This window comes from Myxocyprinus asiaticus, chromosome 14, assembly GCF_019703515.2.
Source record: "Myxocyprinus asiaticus isolate MX2 ecotype Aquarium Trade chromosome 14, UBuf_Myxa_2, whole genome shotgun sequence".
Classification (NCBI taxonomy): Eukaryota; Metazoa; Chordata; class Actinopteri; order Cypriniformes; family Catostomidae; genus Myxocyprinus; species Myxocyprinus asiaticus.
The window spans coordinates 7,975,457-7,996,080 of record NC_059357.1 but is presented as its reverse complement, the minus strand read 5'-3'; the positions used below and the strand labels follow the sequence as shown (position 1 = coordinate 7,996,080).

General features: G+C 38.3%; 1 protein-coding gene across 8 annotated transcripts in view; it reads right to left on the bottom strand.

The window, feature by feature from the left end:
* The window catches only part of bptf (bromodomain PHD finger transcription factor), a 54,933-nt gene that overhangs the window by 29,267 nt on the left and 5,042 nt on the right, over positions 1–20,624 (bottom strand). For 5 of the 8 annotated variants that reach the window (XM_051717219.1, XM_051717214.1, XM_051717216.1 and 2 more), the window contains exons 2-13: positions 19,057–19,882; positions 18,162–18,382; positions 10,358–10,552; positions 9,882–10,049; positions 9,124–9,309; positions 8,845–8,993; positions 4,510–4,847; positions 4,252–4,383; positions 3,489–3,618; positions 3,242–3,377; positions 2,805–3,143; positions 605–2,420 (exon numbers count right to left, since the gene is read on the bottom strand). In XM_051717219.1, coding sequence (XP_051573179.1) covers positions 605–2,420; positions 2,805–3,143; positions 3,242–3,377; positions 3,489–3,618; positions 4,252–4,383; positions 4,510–4,847; positions 8,845–8,993; positions 9,124–9,309; positions 9,882–10,049; positions 10,358–10,552; positions 18,162–18,382; positions 19,057–19,882 — 4,636 coding nt within the window. The remainder of the gene's footprint in view (positions 1–604; positions 2,421–2,804; positions 3,144–3,241; positions 3,378–3,488; positions 3,619–4,251; positions 4,384–4,509; positions 4,848–8,844; positions 8,994–9,123; positions 9,310–9,881; positions 10,050–10,357; positions 10,553–18,161; positions 18,383–19,056; positions 19,883–20,624) is intronic. The other 3 variants (XM_051717222.1, XM_051717215.1, XM_051717217.1) reach the window with 2 other exon arrangements.

The following is a 20,624-nucleotide window of genomic DNA, read 5'->3' as shown; positions in this document are numbered from 1 at the left end:
TCTCATAAGCCTATATGGTATTTCTGTGACAAATTTACTCTGGCTAATACTATACTATTCAAAGGACAGATTGCATCTATATTCCTGTCTCTGTTATGGACACTATAACCTTAAGAAAAGACCTGAACACTAAGCGTGACCAAGAACATAGAAATAAACTGATGAGCTACAACACCCCTTAAGACTAACGGTGTAAGCTGAAATAGATTTTTTACATTTTCTGAAGAAAATGTTAGAGGTGTTTGCCTTTGCAAAACTCGCCACCACGATAATAAGGTGTTGCAATTGGTTGCCAAGGCATAGCTAAGGTGTTCTGTTTGGTTTTTAGCACCTTGCTCTACGGTTGCTAGGGTGTTCTAGGTATCTAGAAAGAACAGACTGCACTTGGGACAGTCCACACGTACAGTGCTGATGACACAATGTTCATTGCATGCACTGGCCTTTACAATGATGTAACAAACCCCAAACCCAAAGTAGGAGCAATAATATTAGTGCCACCTCAGCAAGCACCACAAATAATATGACAAACTCATGTGTTCAGAAAGTTAAGAAAACAACATCCAACAGGGACAACCAAAATCAAGAATAAAATTAAAATACAGACCTCCATGTGATCCCAAATGTTGGTCGTGGAGATGGGTAGGGCCAGATATCCAAGGCTAGCTTGGCATTATAGTTGAATATAGGAACTTCACGAATGCCACCACGTCTTGCAAGCTTCTTTAGCTCGTCGTTGGGAAGCACAAAGATGCTCTTCTTGCTACTCTTGGTTACAAACTTGCGGTACGAAGGCAAGGCCGTCCCGGATCGTGTTTTCTTGGTGCGAGAGAACTTTAACAGTCGTACTCTGTCCCTGGTGGAATATTCTTGACTTACTGTCATGGATGTCACTGAGGAACCACTAGGACCAGACTTGGTATCAGTCAGAGTTTCCGTTACAATGGTCTTGGACTCTTTTGTTACCATGGCTTCCTGGGATGAGTTTGTGACCTTGGTAACAGAAGTGGTAGTTGTAGTAAAGAGTTTTGAAACAGAGCTGGTTGATTCCACCTTAGAATCAGGCATGGATGTATTTAACCCGTTATTGGAAGCAAGGCTTGATGTCAATACCGTGTGGGCCTCAGTTGATACCGTCGTTGTAGTTTTAGTGACTTGAGTAATGACAGTTGTTATCTTGCTCCCGTTGCTACAGTTTTCGGTGAGGTCGCTGCTTAGGCTGGACTCTTCCGCTGATGGGACGGGAGAAGGTACAAGAGGCTTGGACTCCTCGATTTGCATCAGCTCCACCTTTGAGCTTTTACTAGGCACCTCGGATCTTACGTTTGGCTCGGAAGCTACTGAAGAAGGTTTAGGTACAGAGGAACTAACAGAAGAGTCTAAAGTTCCTTCAGTGTCATTTTCAAACTTGGCCACTTTCTGAGGTGGTAGATAATCAGGGTCAAACTTGGTAACTTCTTTCTCTCCTTCAGTTTTCACTTCAGGAATTGAGCTATTAGTCCATTCTTTAAGACCCTCTTGAGTGGAATCACCATTCATTAGCGACTTCACTGGTTCCTTTGGTGATATTGCTTTGATTTCCTCCCCAAGGCGATTGGTTAGCTCCTTCGGGTTAACATTATCAGTCAAATTCTCACATAGCGAATCCCCAGGACCATCTTTCCCATTTACTTGCACAGCTTTTTCTACATCAAGGTTATTCTCGTTGTTTTCAACTACAGTCTTTTTCTCAGGGTCTTCTGGTGTAAGACCTTCTGAGATCGTTTTATCGGGTTTAGCATTTTGCTGAACACTTGGATCCAGACTTTGCGAGTTTCCATTAAGCTCAGACATTGCTACCCGACTGGGTGCTTTGGATTCTGGTTCTGCCGATTTTTGTTGATGTTCTTCACGGGCAGTGTCACCGAAATCATTTAACCTGACATCCAGGTTATTCTTCTGTCCTGAAGTATTTATACTTACTTGCTCTTCCCCTTGGTTAAAATCAAGCTTTTTGACCACATGGTCTTTTTGCTGTATTGCTGGGTCTGCTACCCCATCTACCTGGGTATGTTTTGGAGTTTCAGGGATATTTCCTTCAATCTTGACCTTTTGGTCTTGAGCAGCAATGGTTGTTTCCTTGTTGTCCATGATCTTTTCAGTGGAGGGTTTAGAAACTGTAGTCTGCTTGAGTTTCTCCAATCTCTGCTTCTTTTCAATGGTAAACTGTTTGACCCGCCTCTCCAGAAGGCCATCAAGTTTTGAAGCCTTTACTTTTTTCTTGTATGCAATGCGTTGCAGGAAGCCCTCACTGACGTTCACAACATCATAGCAGAAGGACTGTTGGGGTTCACTCAGAGCACTATCCTTCATTACCTCATTTTCAAAAGACTCTCCTTTGAAAGGAGACTCATTTGATGTGGGTGAATCATTTGAAATGTTAGCTGCAAACATGAAAAACAGACACATTGGCAACTATGTCCCACGTTACAAAAACTTTCAAGTATCGATTTAAGTACTATGCTGAAGAAAAAAACAAACAAACAGCTTAAACCAGCCTTAGGTGATTTGTTGGTTTATTCTGGTTTAGCTTTTCTTCTAGTCTGGTCAAGGTGGACTTCAGCTGGACTCCCAGCATGGACAAGCAAGTGTTTAACTGTCGGTCAGCTGGTTTAAACTGTTTTTTGTTTTTTTTTCAGCAGGGTATTCACCAACAAGACAATATGTACCAAGTCCTTCTTAAGCTATTTTCTTTGGTACAACAAAAGAGTTTTCAAAAATATGAATTTTATAAAAAAGAAAAAAAAGAAAAAGAAAAATGCAAATACCTTTATCTTCATTTACTTCATCGGAGTGAGGAGCGCTAGTGTCCATTTTTTCCACAGATCCATTTTCTTTATCACTCTTTTCTTCAAATTTTTCATCCTCTTTTTCAACCACTTTTTCCTCAACTTTTTCAACCTCTTTTTCTTCAAAATTTTCATCTCCTTTTTCATCTTTTAACACATGATCTTTCTCCACAGATGGTTGTTCTTCAGAAGAATCCAGTGATGTGATCTGGACGTTATCCTTTCCAGACACATTTTGAGTAGAGACTTTATCTGTTTTTTCCAAAGTTTTAGATGTTTTTGAGAGAGCTGCCCGATTGTCCATTCCAGTTTTAGCTCCTAAAAAAAAAGACACTGTATCAGACAGATTCTGAAAAAATACTTTTCTGTTTTGCAGATTGTGTGATTATTTAAGTATTCTGTACAAGCAAACATACCCTCAAGTGCTTTCCGATAGTTGACGTTGGTGTTTCCAGGTAGCCTTGGGACAAAGCGATGGACGTGGGTCTTACTTATCCAGCTCCAGCCTCCATAACCAGTTACCCTGTACTCCTCTCCCTTCTGTTTCCACACCTACAGAGGACAAACCAAAGTTACTGGATGCCTAAAGCTTAAATGCTGCAGCTGATGTGAATTCTTATAATGTTCAAAGAAACACCTCAACTTGCAGGTGTTGTGCAGTACCTGGTGTTTGATGGGGAAAGTGTACTTCACCCATGTGGCCTGCTGCATTGTCTCTTCATCCTCCAGTTTTTTCTCCCTCTTTTTTACCTTTTCTTTCTCTTCCCGCTCCACAGAGGTCATACGATGAAGCCTGCAACAAGACGTAGCAGAATAAACACCAAAACTGGGACATAAAGGTGACTCACAGTATATTTTTGGAAAGCCTCCAGCAATGGCATTAGCTAAATAAATCTTTTTGTTAAGAAGCAACAAAGTGTATTATGATATTAGGATGTCTTGTAAGAAAAGCATTTAATTGCTCTAACAATAAAGTGCATCTGATTTACTGCACAATGATTGTGTAATTAAAAGTCAAATATGCACTTTCAGAAAATAATTGAACAAAACCAAGTAAATGAGAAAAACAAATAATGCATTAACAAATGTTCAATCAGAAAACTTCTAAAAAGCTGGATCTCTAAGTTTGTATTTGCCAAGCAAATTTATCTTCATTGTGAATGTTCAATTGATACAAATGCCCAAAATAAATAAATAAAAATAAATTGAAAACACATGCTATAAAGAGAACTTTGAAACTGCTATAGCATCAGATGAACCATAACTAAAACGGTGTCAAAAGATCCATCAACTAAGTTATCATCAACTCACCTAGAAATGTTTGCACGTGTCACCAAACAGAAACAATGGAGCAAAACAAACTGAAAGCTTCTTGTTTTAAAGATGGTGAAATAGTCTGTATTTATTTGTTTTTATTTAAACTGACCTTGTGTGACCCAAAGAATCCTTCCATATTGGGAGCATGACCACTGGTTTTATTGCACACTCCAGAATGGCCAAAGCTAAAGCAAACTCTCTCGCTTTGCTGCACATTTGGACAGCCTTTATCCAGTTTGACCTACAGCAAGGAAAAGGTCACAGGACAACATGGTTAAATGACTGAAATATTTTTTTGGTTCTTTTGGGAAGCTTTAATAAATAGAATGTACAAAACTATTCCTGCTGGTACTTGTAAGACTTTTACCTGTGTGAAGCCCAGTTTGGATGTAGGAATGGAGCAGGGACATTGTTCTCTAGCTGGATGATGGTTAATCTAAGAGTTGACACCGTCAGTGCTTTTGAGCCGTACAGCGATCCGTTCCACTTGAAATCACCAGCAGGGGTCATGCAGAACTTGTGGGAAAGATGCCTACGTTTGTCGTGGTCCTCGCGGTGTTGATGCTTGTTCAGCGCCAGTGTGTTAGTGCTGTACTGGTTGTGGTACACACGGAATTTGCCCTCGTGGCCCAGCTTGAAAAAGCCACTGCCAGTCTGCTTGGTTGAATCTCTCTTGAAAGAGCCAAAAGATGACAGTGGAGGAGTCTAAAATAATATTCACATGATCTACAATCAGTGCACAAGAAATACACAGTTTTACATAATGTAGTTAGTATATGTATTTTATATAAATGTATTAGGGGTGCAGGATATACAGGTGCATCTCAATAAATTAGAATGTCGTGGAAAAGTTCATTTATTTCAGTAATTCAGCTTAAATTGTGAAACTCGTGTATTAAATAAATTCAATGCACACAGACTGAAGTAGTTAAAGTCTTTGGTTCTTTTAATTGTGATGATTTTGGCTCACATTTAACAAAAACCCACCAATTCACTATCTCAAAAAATTAGAATATGGTGACATGCCAATCAGCTAATCAACTCAAAACACCTGCAAAGGTTTCCTGAGCCTTCAAAAAGGTCTCTCAGTTTGGTTCACTAGGCTACACAATCATGGGGAAGACTGCTGATCTGACAGTTGTCCAGAAGACAATCATTGACACCCTTCACAAGGAGGGTAAGCCACAAACATTCATTGCCAAAGAAGCTGGCTGTTCACAGAGTGCTGTATCCAAGCATGTTAACAGAAAGTTGAGTGGAAGGAAAAAGTGTGGAAGAAAAAGATGCACAACCAACCGAGAGAACTGCAGCCTTATGAGGATTGTCAAGCAAAATCGATTCAAGAATTTGGATGAACTTCACAAGGAATGGACTGAGACTGGGGTCAAGGCATCAAGAGCCACCACACACAGACATGTCAAGGAATTTGGCTACAGTTGTCGTATTCCTCTTGTTATGCCACTCCTGGCGTCTTACCTGGGCTAAGGAGAAGAAGAACTGGACTGTTGCCCAGTGGTCCAAAGTCCTCTTTTCAGATGAGAGCAAGTTTTGTATTTCATTTGGAAACCAAGGTCCTAGAGTCTGGAGGAAGGGTGGAGAAGCTCATAGCCCAAGTTGCTTGAAGTCCAGTGTTAAGTTTCCACAGTCTGTGATGATTTGGGGTGCAGTGTCATCTGCTGGTGTTGGTCCATTGTGTTTTTTGAAAACCAAAGTCACTGCACCCGTTTACCAAGAAATTTTGGAGCACTTCATGCTTCCTTCTGCTGACCAGCTTTTTAAAGATGCTGATTTCATTTTCCAGCAGGATTTGGCACCTGCCCACACTGCCAAAAGCACCAAAAGTTGGTTAAATGACCATGGTGTTGGTGTGCTTGACTGGCCAGCAAACTCACCAGACCTGAACCCCATAGAGAATCTATGGGGTATTGTCAAGAGGAAAATGAGAAACAAGAGACCAAAAAATGCAGATGAGCTGAAGGCCACTGTCAAAGAAACCTGGGCTTCCATACCACTTCAGCAGTGCCACAAACTGATCACCTCCATGCCACGCCGAATTGAGGCAGTAATTAAAGCAAAAGGAGCCCCTACCAAGTATTGAGTACATATACAGTAAATGAACATACTTTCCAGAAGGCCAACAATTCACTATAAATGTTTTTTTTATTGGTCTTATGATGTATTCTAATTTTTTGAGATAGTGAATTGGTGGGTTTTTGTTAAATGTGAGCCAAAATCATCACAATTAAAAGGACCAAAGACTTAAACTACTTCAGTCTGTGTGCATTGAATTTATTTAATACACAAGTTTCACAATTTGAGTTGAATTACTGAAATAAATGAACTTTTCCACGACATTCTAATTTATTGAGATGCACCTGTATTGGTGACCATATTGGTAACGGCCCGTATAGCTTTTTTTTTTTTTTTTTTGCCATTGGTCTGATTAATTTGACAATATGCTCCTTTCATTTCAGCAACTTTGTATCACATTTTATATCATTAAATTGTATTACGCATTTATCTGTATTAATCGACCACTTTGTCTCGGTATTGGCAAATAGATACTGTATCGCCCAATAAAAAAAAATCTTTACTAGTCCACTATTTATTAGTATATTTATAGCAGATTTATAACATCTGCCACCATTTTGATTATCAGCCATAACATAAAATTAACTATTAGCTCTTAAGTATTGTCCAAAATGTCAATATCAGTGCATCCCTAACATGTACATTCGATAGCAAAGTTGTATGAGTTATGATCCAAACAATGACTATGTTTACAATTGTATTGTATTGCACTGCATTACATGGACAACAGAAAATGATTTATTCGCTTATTGCGAGAAAGCAGGTTATTGCCAAAAAGCAGTGTTCCGGTTTACATGCACTTTATAATTTGTGTACTCTTTACTCCCGTATACATACAGCTCGGTCAGTAAGCAGCTTTCTCCACAGCAACATAATTTCCCTGCGATGCTTGTGTAAATAACAAACAAGGTATCCGAGGAAGACTTAACTATTTCATTCCCCGTTGCTTTGCTTTATTTCCAGATATTCCAGAATTGCTGCTGTGTTTGTTTGCTTAACTTTCCATCGCTACATGCAGAGGAATTGCACTGCAATAGTGGGGTTTCCCTCTTACGTAAAACTCTGGGATTCCTCCGATGTACCAGCGCATATATGCAAACATGAGGAACTGTCAATATTTTACATTGGTGTGTATAAATGGGTATAGTTTATAGTGTATGTGCTTTTCCCACTGTAGTCTCAGAAATTCTTTCCGCTGTTTTGACTTGATGTTGGGCTCCATCATATGACGTTTATTTTCCGGTCTGTTCCACACACACATGCACACTCCTCAAAAACCCACACTTATGTGTTTACATGACCACATTGGCTGCATTCTCCGGGATACACCTAGGTATGTTAAACCACTTTTTCTTAATCCCTTAAATGGCGTAAGGAAATCTGCATTCTCGTTTACATGACGTTTCAGAATGCCGCATTCTGAAAAAACCCCTGGAATAAACTGTTTTCTCAAATGCATGTAAACATGGTCAATTAGAGTTGCACGATAATGGTGAAAATGATAATCACCATTATTTACAAAAAAAATATTACATTAAACAGTAGCCTCATTTTAAACAAGTTGTCAGAACTGCAAACTAATAAATGATTCCTTTTGACCAAAATGAAGGCATGTTTTGCCCATTCTTTACTGCTAATAGAAACAGTTACTCGGGTGTTTACACTTGCATCCTTTTTTAAGATCCATTCTTTAAATTATTATTCTTATTATTTACGTTATTATTATATCCCCATACTCTACAGTAATATATAGACTAATAGTAATATTTCTGTAATAACTGAGTGCGCAGAATTGCTATACAGTCTCAAGCGTCTATTTTGAAGGAAGCCTAATTATTTTATCAAGCCTTTTATTTTGAATGAAGACAGTGCTGTTTCTGTGTGTTACCAGCAGAAGTGACAGTGGTGTTTTGTGCTCCTTCCATACATGGAAAAATGCTCTGGTCTCTTCCTCGCTCCACACAACACCGGTGCCATGGGGATACTTTAGATTTGTTGCACACTTGTTATGGCCAAATATATTTGGAATTAGGCAAATGTGCAACAGAGGTAAATGCGTAGCGCTTTAAAGTAACCCGGTTAGCAAAGTGCACGAACCGAACTCAGAGCACAGCTGTTCTGTATAAAACATACATTATCAAAGCACGAGATGGAATTAATTTCATGTGCATCAAGCACAGAACGCTGTATCATTATCCTCGTGCGCCGCACATAAGAGACTCGTAAACATCTGCGGTGCAGTTCTCTATTTCAGCGCGTGCTAAAAAGTGAAACAGTGATTGGTCAGTAGCGAACTTCTGAAGAGAGCGTGATTGGTCAGGTGAGGTGAAAACGGACTTGGAAAGAGCTTGTGATTTGGTCTAACATCCATAGACACAGCATATAATGAAAATGAACAACAAATTGCAACTTTACCTGTTTGCTAGCTCACTAATATCGCAGACGATTATGCTTAATTAACCGTGAGAGGTAGAAATCTTGATCTGGTTAAAATACGATTAATTGTACAGCCCTGTTTTTTCAAAGCATCATCAACCTATAAGAAAGATTTGTTTTACTCTATTCGCTAAGATCTATACGTCAACCTCCATTAAGATTACAGCAGTCTCACCTCTCTAAGTGCTTTACTACCATCCTGAGAGCTGCCATCTTTGTCCTGCATGACCTTGCGCTGGCTGAGCTTGCTGTCAGGGTTCCGGAGTCGTGTAACCATGCGTGAAGATCCTGTCTTTGTGCCATCTCCATTAGTTTTACCTTCACCTAAACAATGCAATTACAGCATTAGTCATTTTGAGACTGTAACAAGCTGCAGTGTTCAAAAACATTTGAAGCCTTCCTTTTGGCCCATCGTATTTTATGAGTGTGTATGTGAGTGGGAGTGTGCACACACCTGCATCATCCTGGCTGTTTAGTGAAGACTGTGAGGAGCGGTCTACCAGGTCAGACTCTTCCGGAGGTCGCAGGCAGTCAGAGATGGAGAAATGACTGCTGCAGCTGTTCTCATCTGCTGTCTGCGGAGGTTCAGTTTCTAGTACCGAATCCCCATCACCCTGACCAACAGATTCTGAGCTCTTACCTAAGGGAGAGCATTCATGGGAATGGATGATAAATTTGTAACATTCCATTTAGTCTGGAATAGCAAACTTATACTTCATACTACTGAAGGGGGCGCAATTTCAGCTGCATGTTTTTCTTGACACAAAATGCATTATATCTGTTTGTAGGCAGTAAATTGTATAAACTGTTCAGTATGCAGTCATACACTAGTATCCCACTCTGAACATAGCCTAAATGAATTGAAATGACACTGACCACAGCAGTATTTCGCAGTATACCATAATGGACTTTGGTAAACCTATTCCAAAACGATACAGACAGGCTCTACACTTTCAGTAAACATGATATGCCAAAGACACTGATGATGGCAGAGATCCAGTGTTACTCTTTAGGCTGTACTGTTGAACAAAGCTGGCAGGAAAGAGAAGATAGTCACCTGAGCCAGCAGGGGCTTTGTTTCATTAAAATAAAATGGAAAGATCTGTTCTTAGCTTGGCCAGTGCAGCTAACAGGCTGAGACAGTCTTAGTAGAACAATGTTATGTGACTTGAACACAGAGTGAAAGCAACTTTCTGGAACCATTTGCAATACCTGCCAAGTCTTTCACCTCCTCTGCAGGTTCACCTTTCTCCTCAGTATTGGAAGACATAGTCGTGGCATTCCCTGTGGGACTCGGAGAGTCGGTTTTAGGCGGTATGGCTGAGCTGCTTGCCGTGGGCTTGGGAATACTGGTGCTGCCTTCCTCATCAGCTGGAGCAGCTTCAATTGAAATTTAAATGGATAAAAGCGTTTCTCTTCAATATGAAAGCATGCATTTAAAACACATCTGAGCAATGTATGCATGCTATCAAGGACATTACCTATAATACATCACAAAGTAGAAAACAAATGACGAACCCATTCATTTTAATTTAAGGAATTAATTTAAGGACTTTTTATCATGTGTGCTTGTGTAGAACAATGTCCTTGCAAATTCTGATGCTAAAATTGCCAAAAAAAAACAATATAAACAATATTTTGTGAACACAGCCGTTAGAAGAATATAGAGAGATTTCTCCATGTCTCACTGTTTGCAGAAGTAGGTTCACTGGAGTCTTGTTGTGGACACGATCCATTTGCAGGGGTCATTGCATTGGTCATGCCTTGTTCACAAGACTGTGATTCAGATTCCTGTCTGGCCTTCTCAGCCTCCTCTGCTGCCCGTCGCTTTAGCTCCTCAAGCTCCGCCTCCTGCTTGGCCTTTAGACGGTCCAAGATCACATCTGAAAAACAGTCAAGTCAAAAAAAAGGTCTGTAAATCAATCAATTTATGCAATATACATTAAGGCCGTTTCGGACCCAAATGATATGATGTGAACTCAGACCAGCGCGGGCAGTGAGAGGGGAGGAAACTAATTCGGGTTCTGTCCAAGCAATCGAACCAAGTGTGAAAGCACCCTAAAATGCAGAATCTAACACAAGTTGACATATTTGGGATGTATGAATGTATCAGTATCATTATTATAAACAACTTGAAATATGGGCAAACAAATACAAATTAACACTAGGAATAGTGTTACCAATTGGAAAGTTTTCATATATTTCTTCAAGTTGGTTGAGGCAACACTCTGGCCACTCTCTTTAAAATAAAAGATCAGAACAACTAAATATGTACTAAAGTTCTCAGTAACTGTTTGAGCACAGCCAAACAAACAAATAAATCAGGGTCACTCGTTTGAGTGTGGTGTGACTGTAATAATCCAGAGCAGAGGTTCGATCCAGCAGAAGGCATTCATTACAGATGTGTGACTAGAACAACTGCTAAATACTAAAACAACAGCTGTCCAACAGTACATGTATTCCACCACCATAAAATGAGAAGGCCAACACGTAATCACTCATTGCACAAATATGCATCATGGTGTTAAACAATATTCTACATTTAGATTAAGTAAAAAATAACCTCTCATAAATAACACACCAGTCCTGAGAAAACTTGTTAAGAGAATACCACATAAAAACACAGTTTTTTAGGCAGGAAGTAAAGAACATGAGCAGGAAACTACTGCATCTTGAGAAACATTTTCCAACACATCCGTTACAAGATGAATTTCACCTCAGTGCAGGTGGAGCTCTTTTACACTGATAAAAATAGCTGAGCATTAATACTTTATAACGATTTGCATTACAGCTAAATTCAGCATTTTTTGGACTCAATTTTACTGGCTAATATATTCAAAAGCACTTGAATGTATGTATTAAATGCAGCTCTTAGTATTAGAAATATAAGAAGCCATTCTTTCATTCCATCTGTGCTATTTTTTAATCGTTTTTCTATGTACATATGCGTCAGATGGATTTCTTTGGTCACTGCACCACGTCTGGCTTTTTTTCCAATGTCGTTCCATGAACGGCATGTTTTTAAGATGCCATATCAAGTTAAAAAAAAGTTCAACTTCCATTCTGTTAAGGTCAGCCTTCTTTGAATATAAAGCACATCATGTGTGAACGGCCCTTGAGCTGTCACTTAAAAAAAAAAAAAAAGCCACATACAATTAGCAATTAACACTTTATAAAAAGGTTCTATACATTAACATTAGTTAATACATTAGGTAACTTGATTTTCTACAGAATTTTTAATCTTGGTTAATGTTAATTTCTCAAAATACTATTCATATTGCATTCACTAATGCTAACGTATAAAACTTTTAATGTAAAAACTTTAGTATATGTAGAAATTAACCTATATTAGAACCAAGATATAGCATTAAAGATTAATGAGTGATGTAAAAGTGTTGTTCATCATTAGTTACTACTGTTAACAAATACAACCTTTTTGTAAAACCCAATTAACCACTGTTGTGACAATTCTGTAACTTAGGCCTAAATGAAAAATGCCTCTTTTCCACAGAGCTGACAATAGACCATTAATACAACAGCAGCATCAGCAATGTTGTTGCATTCAATTTTAAGAAAAGAAACAAAAAAATTGTGCATATTGCTAAAATGATCAGTTGTTAAAAAAAATAAAATAATAAGTTTTCAGAGAACCTTCATGTCAGACATACGTCAGGACTGGAGAAATTAACTATTTTCGTGCTTTCAGCAATTAATAAATGAGACAATGGGGAAAACACGGTAATATTCTGTGGTTGAATATGACGCATTAAAACAACAGCCAATATTCACAATTTACCCAGTGAAAAAAATAAGAAGATTCTTACATCTGCTTGCAGTTGAAAATTGCACTTGATGAATTAGTGACAGCCGTTGCATCTAATAAGCGTTTACAAGATATCAATGAAAATCTTGCTCATCTCTGCATCTAAATTGCACTTTAATTGGCAGTTAACCTCATTTATAAATTTGCAGTTGTACCATAATTTTATTTAAATGTTATTTGCGCTTTTGGTTAGATTATACCTGTATTTCATTGAGTCTGTACTTGTATACTGACAATAAGGTTGAATCTTATATTAAAAAAAACATACATTTTTAGATAAAATGAAACAACACGCTTGATATGACATCTGCAGTTTGCAAATAACCATTCAATTAAAAATTAAGAATTACAATATGTATTGCAACATATGTACTAGTGATGTCAAAAGTACTGGTGCTTCGGTAACAAGTCGATACTAAAATAAAAGATGTAACAATACCAGTGTTTCTACAATACCAGTAGTACCATTTACCGACTCAATTCTGTCACGGCGCTCTGTCTGACTGACAGACGGCTGCTTACAAAAGCTCACATGCTCATTTGAGCGCGTGTTCGGTTATTCTTTTACACTGAAATGGACAATTAATCAAATTAAAATTGTTTTATTTATTGTTACTTATTAAACCGCAAATGGATGAGACTTGGATGAGAATAAATTTACAGTCAGCATGTACTGCGTGCTGCTAAGTGAAAGTGTCAAGCCACTCATATGATCAAAACGCCACATTTTATGAGCTTTGTGCGCTATGCTTATTGTAGTAGATGAAAGAGCATTCATTCGCTGTGACGCGCTCAGCGCCTGCAGACTATATATTTATATAACTGAATCGCAGCATTTTATGCTTCAATAATCACTGGGTCATATACCCAATGGCTGTGTCTCGTTTGGAAGGATGCGTCCTCCGGAGGTCGCGTCCTTTGAAGGCTGCAGTATACCGCCCTCCTTTAAACGAGACGGCCTTCGTAGGACAAACGGAAACGGAACGTATCATGGTTGCTATGACAGCATGCCACTCTTTAACAAGTGCGAGCGCTTTGAGTGAGAAGGGAACAAAGTCTCTTTGGAAGGGAATGTATGAGGTAAATTTTAGGAGAGATATAATGATGTACAGAGAAAAGAAAATAGATTTTACAGTTGTACTTTTAGTCTTAATACTTTATTTTAATTATATATTAATATAATTATACATATTATATACTCTGCACCATCTACTGAGGTACTTCAACTTGGGAATTAACATTCCTTGCGTTTGAACATCATATTTACAGGCAAATTGGCGTCATATTTTTTTAGACATTTCCGTTGAAGCAAAGAATTGTGGGTTGAGAGTGCCCATGAAGGATACACCTCAAGCATCCTCCGAATTCCTGTGAAAGAAGGTCGCATTCGAAGGCTGCATTCGAAGTGTCCTACTCAGTTTTATGAAACGAGACAGCCTCGATGAAGTATGCGGCCGACAAATGCGACCTCCGGAGGATGCATCCTTCCAAACGAGACAGTCCATGCCTTATCCGTAAGTGTGAAACTACCGTCAAAACACAGAACTGGAAATGCCCTTGTCAAAATAAAAGTATGATTCAAAATAAAAGCTCGACAAGTGAAACTTCAGAAACTGCGACAGGAATATATTACTAGTGTTTAGGGCTCAAACGATTAGTAATTAATTAGTAAAAAATTGACGAAAAAACTTTTCGTTGTCGAATAGTCGTTTGATGTCATTTAACGTAACATGAGATCACGTTAAACTCTAATGATGACGCGCGAGAGCAGCACTGTAGTTCGCGCCTGACTGAGAAGAGGAAGAAAACAACTCGCAGTCCAGACGCACTCCAAATTTTCCAAACAGATTAAGGTGATGTAGACTGCAAAGTATGAGTGAATTATAATACAAAAATACAAAATAAGTAAATATAGAAGCGGTGTCGTCTTTACATGAAATAAAGCGGAGCCGTACTTTGCCTGTCAGAGCGTCTAAAAAGGAAACACCCTGGCGTTATATTTTTAATGCATCCTTTATTAAAGTTCAAATAATAAGGAAGCACAAACTCCGAAACTGGCATTTCTCTCTGCGGTCAGAGACGCTTATACGAGTCACATGAAAAACAGCGTGACAGTTTCAAACTTCTCCCGGTTGATACACTGTATCGCGCGGAGACGCTCATCACTCGTACTCACTTGCTGATTATAACGTGATGGCACGCAACGTGGTGAATCATAATATATGCGTCACAGTGTGTCTTATCATGAAGAAAATCTGCGATTCAAGCTCTATTAAGAAGAGGGGGTTTATTTTTTGTGAGTTAAAGATGAATCGATCTGACCAAAAAGGTGCACAGCAAATTCTGTGGTGTTAAAATGTCGGTGAAAGCTCCTAAAGAGTCACAGCGTTAAAATCCTAGTGAACGTACTTCAATTAACCTCAGCTCGGTTAAATGGCGCCTTCTAGTGGTGTGATTTTTTTGGTGTTGCGCTTCTGAACATCCATTCGGTGTTTATTTTACATATGGGAACTTGAAGTAAATTGAGTCAACACGGTCCGCATTTGATGTGCAACTCAAATTAAAAAAATGGTGGATACTTCGGTGGAAACTTAAGATGAAAGCAAATGATGACACAAAGTATGATTTCAAATTATTATTATTTTTTTTTTTATATGGTTATTGAAACTTTAAGCCATCCCATCGTTTAACTTCAACTATGAAATCTGTGTCTGTGAGCAGATACGTGAAACGTTCCTTTCATAATAAGCCCCAGGTGTGACAATTTTCAATTAATAGATTCTTCACGCTCATACACAAGCTTGACATTAAAGTTTGACTAAAAATGGTTGGTTTTGGTGTAAAATGTTTTTTGTTTAAAACATCTCACCATAACCCCCAGTTCATATGATTCACATTTGTTTTTTTCATCGTGGAACCGCCTTTCTTGTACATACATTACTTTTTTACTGATGAAAACACGATGCGGGTTTCAGTACCAGTTTAGTGTTTATTTTACATACAGGAACTTGTATTGAGTCAACATGCTCCGCGTTTGAATATGAACTCCATCTGAAAAACTGGTGGGCAGTTTGGTCAGCTTGGCATCCAATGAATGTAAGTGAAATACCAAGGAAAGACTTCTTCATTTGAATACGGGATCTTAAATAAGCAGTTTGGTCTGTAGTTCTCATGGCGAAAACTATGAAACGGTGGTTAGGACAAACTGAAAGGAAGGTTCCGAATCGTTTTATGCATTCTATTTGATTTTGAAAACGGCATAGACCTATATTGATCACGGAGTTTAACGAACGAAAATGTACTGATGTCACATGTTATGGGGTACTCATGTTAGAACAAGTACATGTCTCCATCTTCTGACCTGTAGCCAAGGCAGTGTTTGACTTAGTGCTCTTGTGCTCTGTTTAACTGCTCTAATGTTTCTGTACCTAATGTGGTAAACCCTCTATAATTAAAATAAATCAAGCTCTTTTGGAAGCTTGTGCTGTTTGTTTAAATATTGAATACACAATCATTTTGAGGAATGCTGAGAAATGTATAGGGAACCGCATGGAAATTACATTTTTCATAAGGGTGATAAATGCAGTCAATATATAAATTGAGAAATATACACTTTTTCAGAGTAAAGTAATGTGTGCTAGGGAGTATATATTTACCCCATCAGTGTAAAATTAAACACTGAATTAAGAGTTTAATGCACATTTGCACAGAGTAATATATAATTCACACTAGAGTATATTTTTACCCTCTTGGTGTAAAATAATTAACACTATTGCAGTGTACATATTCAACACTTTTTAAAGGGATACTTTAACACCAAGCAAGCGGGAATCATATAGACAACAGAAAAGTGTGAAATTTAACACCTGTAGAGTTAAATGTACACTGGCCAATTTGCTGTGTGAGAGTGTGTAGTCTTAGCCCATTATACAATGTAAAACAAATATTATTTTAGATTAGTCTTTTTTGGTTTGTTTTCCAATATAAGTATCTAAAACTCATTACAAATATTTACTTTAAGAGCTATCCTGCAGAAGAAAAAATTGTTATCGGAGAATGTTGAATATAATATTTAATATTTAAATATTTTAAAATATCTAAAAATCCTTAAAACAAGATATATTTACCTGAGAAGCAACATATAAGATATTTAGACTTGCTTTCAGAGAATGTATCTTGAATACGAGTATATTTTGTCTTTACTGCACTGGCAGAAGTATAACCAAGTGAAGAAATACACTTATATTCAAGATACATTCTCTAAAAACAAGTCTAAATATCTTATGTCGCTTCTCAAGTAAATGTATCTTGTTTTAAGGATTTTTTGACCATTTTAAATGGAAAACAAGACAAAAACACTTGATAACAATATGACTTTTTGCAGTGAATTTGTTAATGAATTAACCAATAAAAACCCAAATATTTGTTTTCCCTGCAATTCAGCAAATGTTATTTAGAGATATTTTTAAAAGATGATTTTGTCCTCTTTATTATTAGTAAGCACATTTAATACAACCTTTTAAGTTAAGGCACAAGCTGAAAAGTTGGTTAAGAGCTAATGATTAATCGTTACAATAATCGTCCGAATAGTCGAATAATCGATCAAAACAATCGTCAGTTGCAGCCGTACTAGTGTTTAGTAAAATGCATTTTATTATTATGTTTAACTTATCTCACAAGCAAGAGTGCTGTTGTACAGGATAGAAGTTTTCATCAATGTTTTCATTTATAATATGATGCTCTGTTGTGCAGCACTTTATTTGACAAAAATAAGACTAATGCTGTGTTTTAGATTGTGTTGTGAGGACCTTTACAAAAGCACTTCTTTTGATAAAAACAAATTGCAATGGTATGTTGAAAAGTAATTGTTCTATTTTCATTGGATTAAAGCCTGGATTCAATTTTGATGATGAAATTGAATTAAACTTTAAATCATGGAATTCAGAAAAAAGAAAGAAAATGAGATATTTGGGAAAAAATAAAACAGAATTTTAATTTTTTTTTAATAAAACTGATTTCATAGGGTCCTACTTAAAAACAACTGAAGGAATATTTACTTATTGAGAAACAGAAAGAAAATATGCTATTGTTTTAATGTAAATTTAAATGTAACACTTTAAAAAGGCTAAAGGAGTGTGTTCAATAGCATATTAACAATTTTACTGTGGCATCAAAACTGGTATCAAGAATCGTGAAATTGTACTGGTATCGGTACAGACTACTGAAATTTTGGTATCGTGACAACACTAATATGCGCTGCAATATGTATGGCCCTCTTTAGTAGAGGCAGGCAGAAAATCAGGGTTTGAACCCTAGACAAAGAGATTTGCTTCTTATTCCTGTAGCTCAACTGGTAAAGAATTGCACAAACAGCGCCAAGGTCATGGGTTCAATTCCCAGGGAACACACATAGACTGGTAAAATGCATACCTTAAATGTGTATAAAAGCACCAGCCGAAAAGCATAAATGTACATATATTTTATTCTGAGCTAAATTAAAACTACTTTAGAAAACTAATTAAAGCTACAATTAAATACAAACTGGCTAAAACAGAAATTTAGGAACAGTTAATGGTTGTTTCATTCTGCACATCCAAAGGAATTTGTATTCCCAAGATTATAATAAAATTGTGAAATATCACAAGTTTTAATTAATAAACTTCTCTTACCATTGGCAACGGTGAGGTATGCTTTGTTATTTCCACGGGCCTTGTTAGTGAGCTCCTCTGTGATGTCCATGTGAGAGTGGATCTCCTCTCTAATCTCCTCCAGCACAGAACAGAGGTCGCTTTCCCAGAAGCCTTTATCCAGAACCTCCATTAACTCACCCAGCTGGACTTTAGTGCTGTAGTACCAGGTCTTCTTATTTTCATCATCTCCATCCTCCTCCCTGAAACACATCAAAACACACACAGGTTAAAACTGATGTGTGTATTTTGTTCACTGTTAAAATACTTCCTTCAAACCCAGCTTAATGTGCAGACTAGATATAAGTAAGCCACTCATGTTAAGAGTGACAACAAAAAGTGTTTTGTTGCAGCCCAATCAGCCTTGCATAGTGGAATTGGCTCAACTACAACAGTGGCTTTGGGGCGGGGCTCTCAATGGCACAGAATGGGTGTGATCGGGAAACTTTTGGGTATTTTTGCAATTAAGTTTGGTGATGCTAGTGGTGCAAAAATTACACACATGTAAACTGTGGGGTTTCAATCATGTTTATGTTTAAAAAAGTGAGATGATAATACAAAAAGTGATGAAACGTATGTATTGGAATGTCTCTCTCTATACGGGAAGAATTACCTATTGACAGGATTTAAACTAACCAATCGTTCGTACCTTAAAAGTACAAAATGTGAAAAAAATAAATTAAATAAAATCCCAAAGATACACACATTGCTTACATATAAGAATTAATTAATTATCTTTTATTACTCATAAACAACTGATTAAATTTAGTAAAGTTTTTTGTTTTAGAAATGCCAAATGTGAACCAGACCTTTTTACATTTAAATTCATAGAATTACCAGATTCTCTGCAATTTGGCAGTAGAATGTAAATACTTACACAACGATCCTCCTGTTTAGAAACCAGTATTTTCTTTGATGCCGATCGTAACCAATAGGTTCCTGCCGGATGTATGGCCGGCTCTTCTGAAACTCTGTCAAACAGTCCGTTACACCAGGAACTTTGTGCGCCACACAAATCTCACACTGCCACTCGTCCTCAGGCACCTCCTGCAGAGGAGGCTTCACACACTCCAGGTGATACACCGCCGAACAGGTCTCACAGCAGAGCAGATCGCCTAGTCTGTGGCACACCCGGCAGTGATCATCATACTGAACAACTCCCTCGGACATCAGCTCCTCACGGGCGAGGTTGGTGGTGAGGAATTGGTCCACCAGGAACTGCAAGACCTTGACTTTGCTCTCCAAAGGGCTGAAGGGGTATTCTTCACCCTCTAGGTCAGGAAGAACATGGTGATATTCCGGGTCACTCTCGCAGTATGCACGCACCACCTCTGGCCAGGTCATCCCGTCAATGAAGTAGAGAGTGGAATTAACGCTGTCTTTAAGGTCCGCTGGTCCAAAGGTGGTGTTGGAAGTGTCCTCCTCCCTTAAGATAGCTTTCAGGAGAGAAATGTGTGTCTCAGCCATTAGCGTGCATTGCTCCTGTCCAACCAGAGCAGCACAGAAGTCCTCAAAGCGGAATGGAGACAGGCGCAAGACTGTGCTAAAGCTGCGAAGGACCTCATAAACAGCCGATGCGTTAAGAAGCTGTTCATTGGTAATGAGAAGGTCCTCAGAAGAACTGGGCAAATTCAAAGGAGGAATCTCCTTCTGCTCCAAAATTGGAGAAGGTGGCCGTCTTGGTCTTGGCCTTCTCCGACCTACTAAACAAAAAGAATCAGAATTAGTTTTGATTGGACAGGTTGGATTTCTCTGCAAATTCAAATTCAGGTCAACATGAAATGGCATTTGTAACCCTTTTTACTTCTGTAATTTTGAGTGGAACAGGATATTCAATTGCTGCATTTTCACTATCAGGCCAGTGTGAGCCAGGGCTCTTACCTGGTCAGCCGGGTCCAATAGGGACCAAAAGTGATCTGCATTCCCACCATCGGGCCAATAGCCCCGGAGTATTGAAGGCTATCTAGCCCTCGAAATGAATATGGTGCAGACTAGGGTTGGGAACAGAGAACTGGTTTCTGTTCAGAACCGGTTCCATTCTTTACAAAATACCAGAATCGGATGATCTTTGTGACTTTCAGTTCCCTGGCTTGAATTTCCCACCGATGTGGCTGGAACACTGTACTGAAATACTCTGACAGTGTTTCTAGCAGCACATTTCTGCAGAAGTGCTGCCCTCTACTGGGTCAAAAGCGTAAAACACAAATGACTCTTATGAGTCGGCTCTGTTGAATCTACAGCGCTAAACAGACAGCGCTTCCAGTATGTTCCGATTCCCGAAAGAACGATTTAGATGAGCCAGTTCTTTTGAATTTACAGTGCGAAACAGACAGCGCTTCCGAAGCAGCCCGATTCCCGAAAGGATGACTCATATAAGCTGATTCTTTTGAATCTAAAGCGCAAAAACATAAAGCGCTTCTGGTCTAGTCCAGTATAGTATTAATC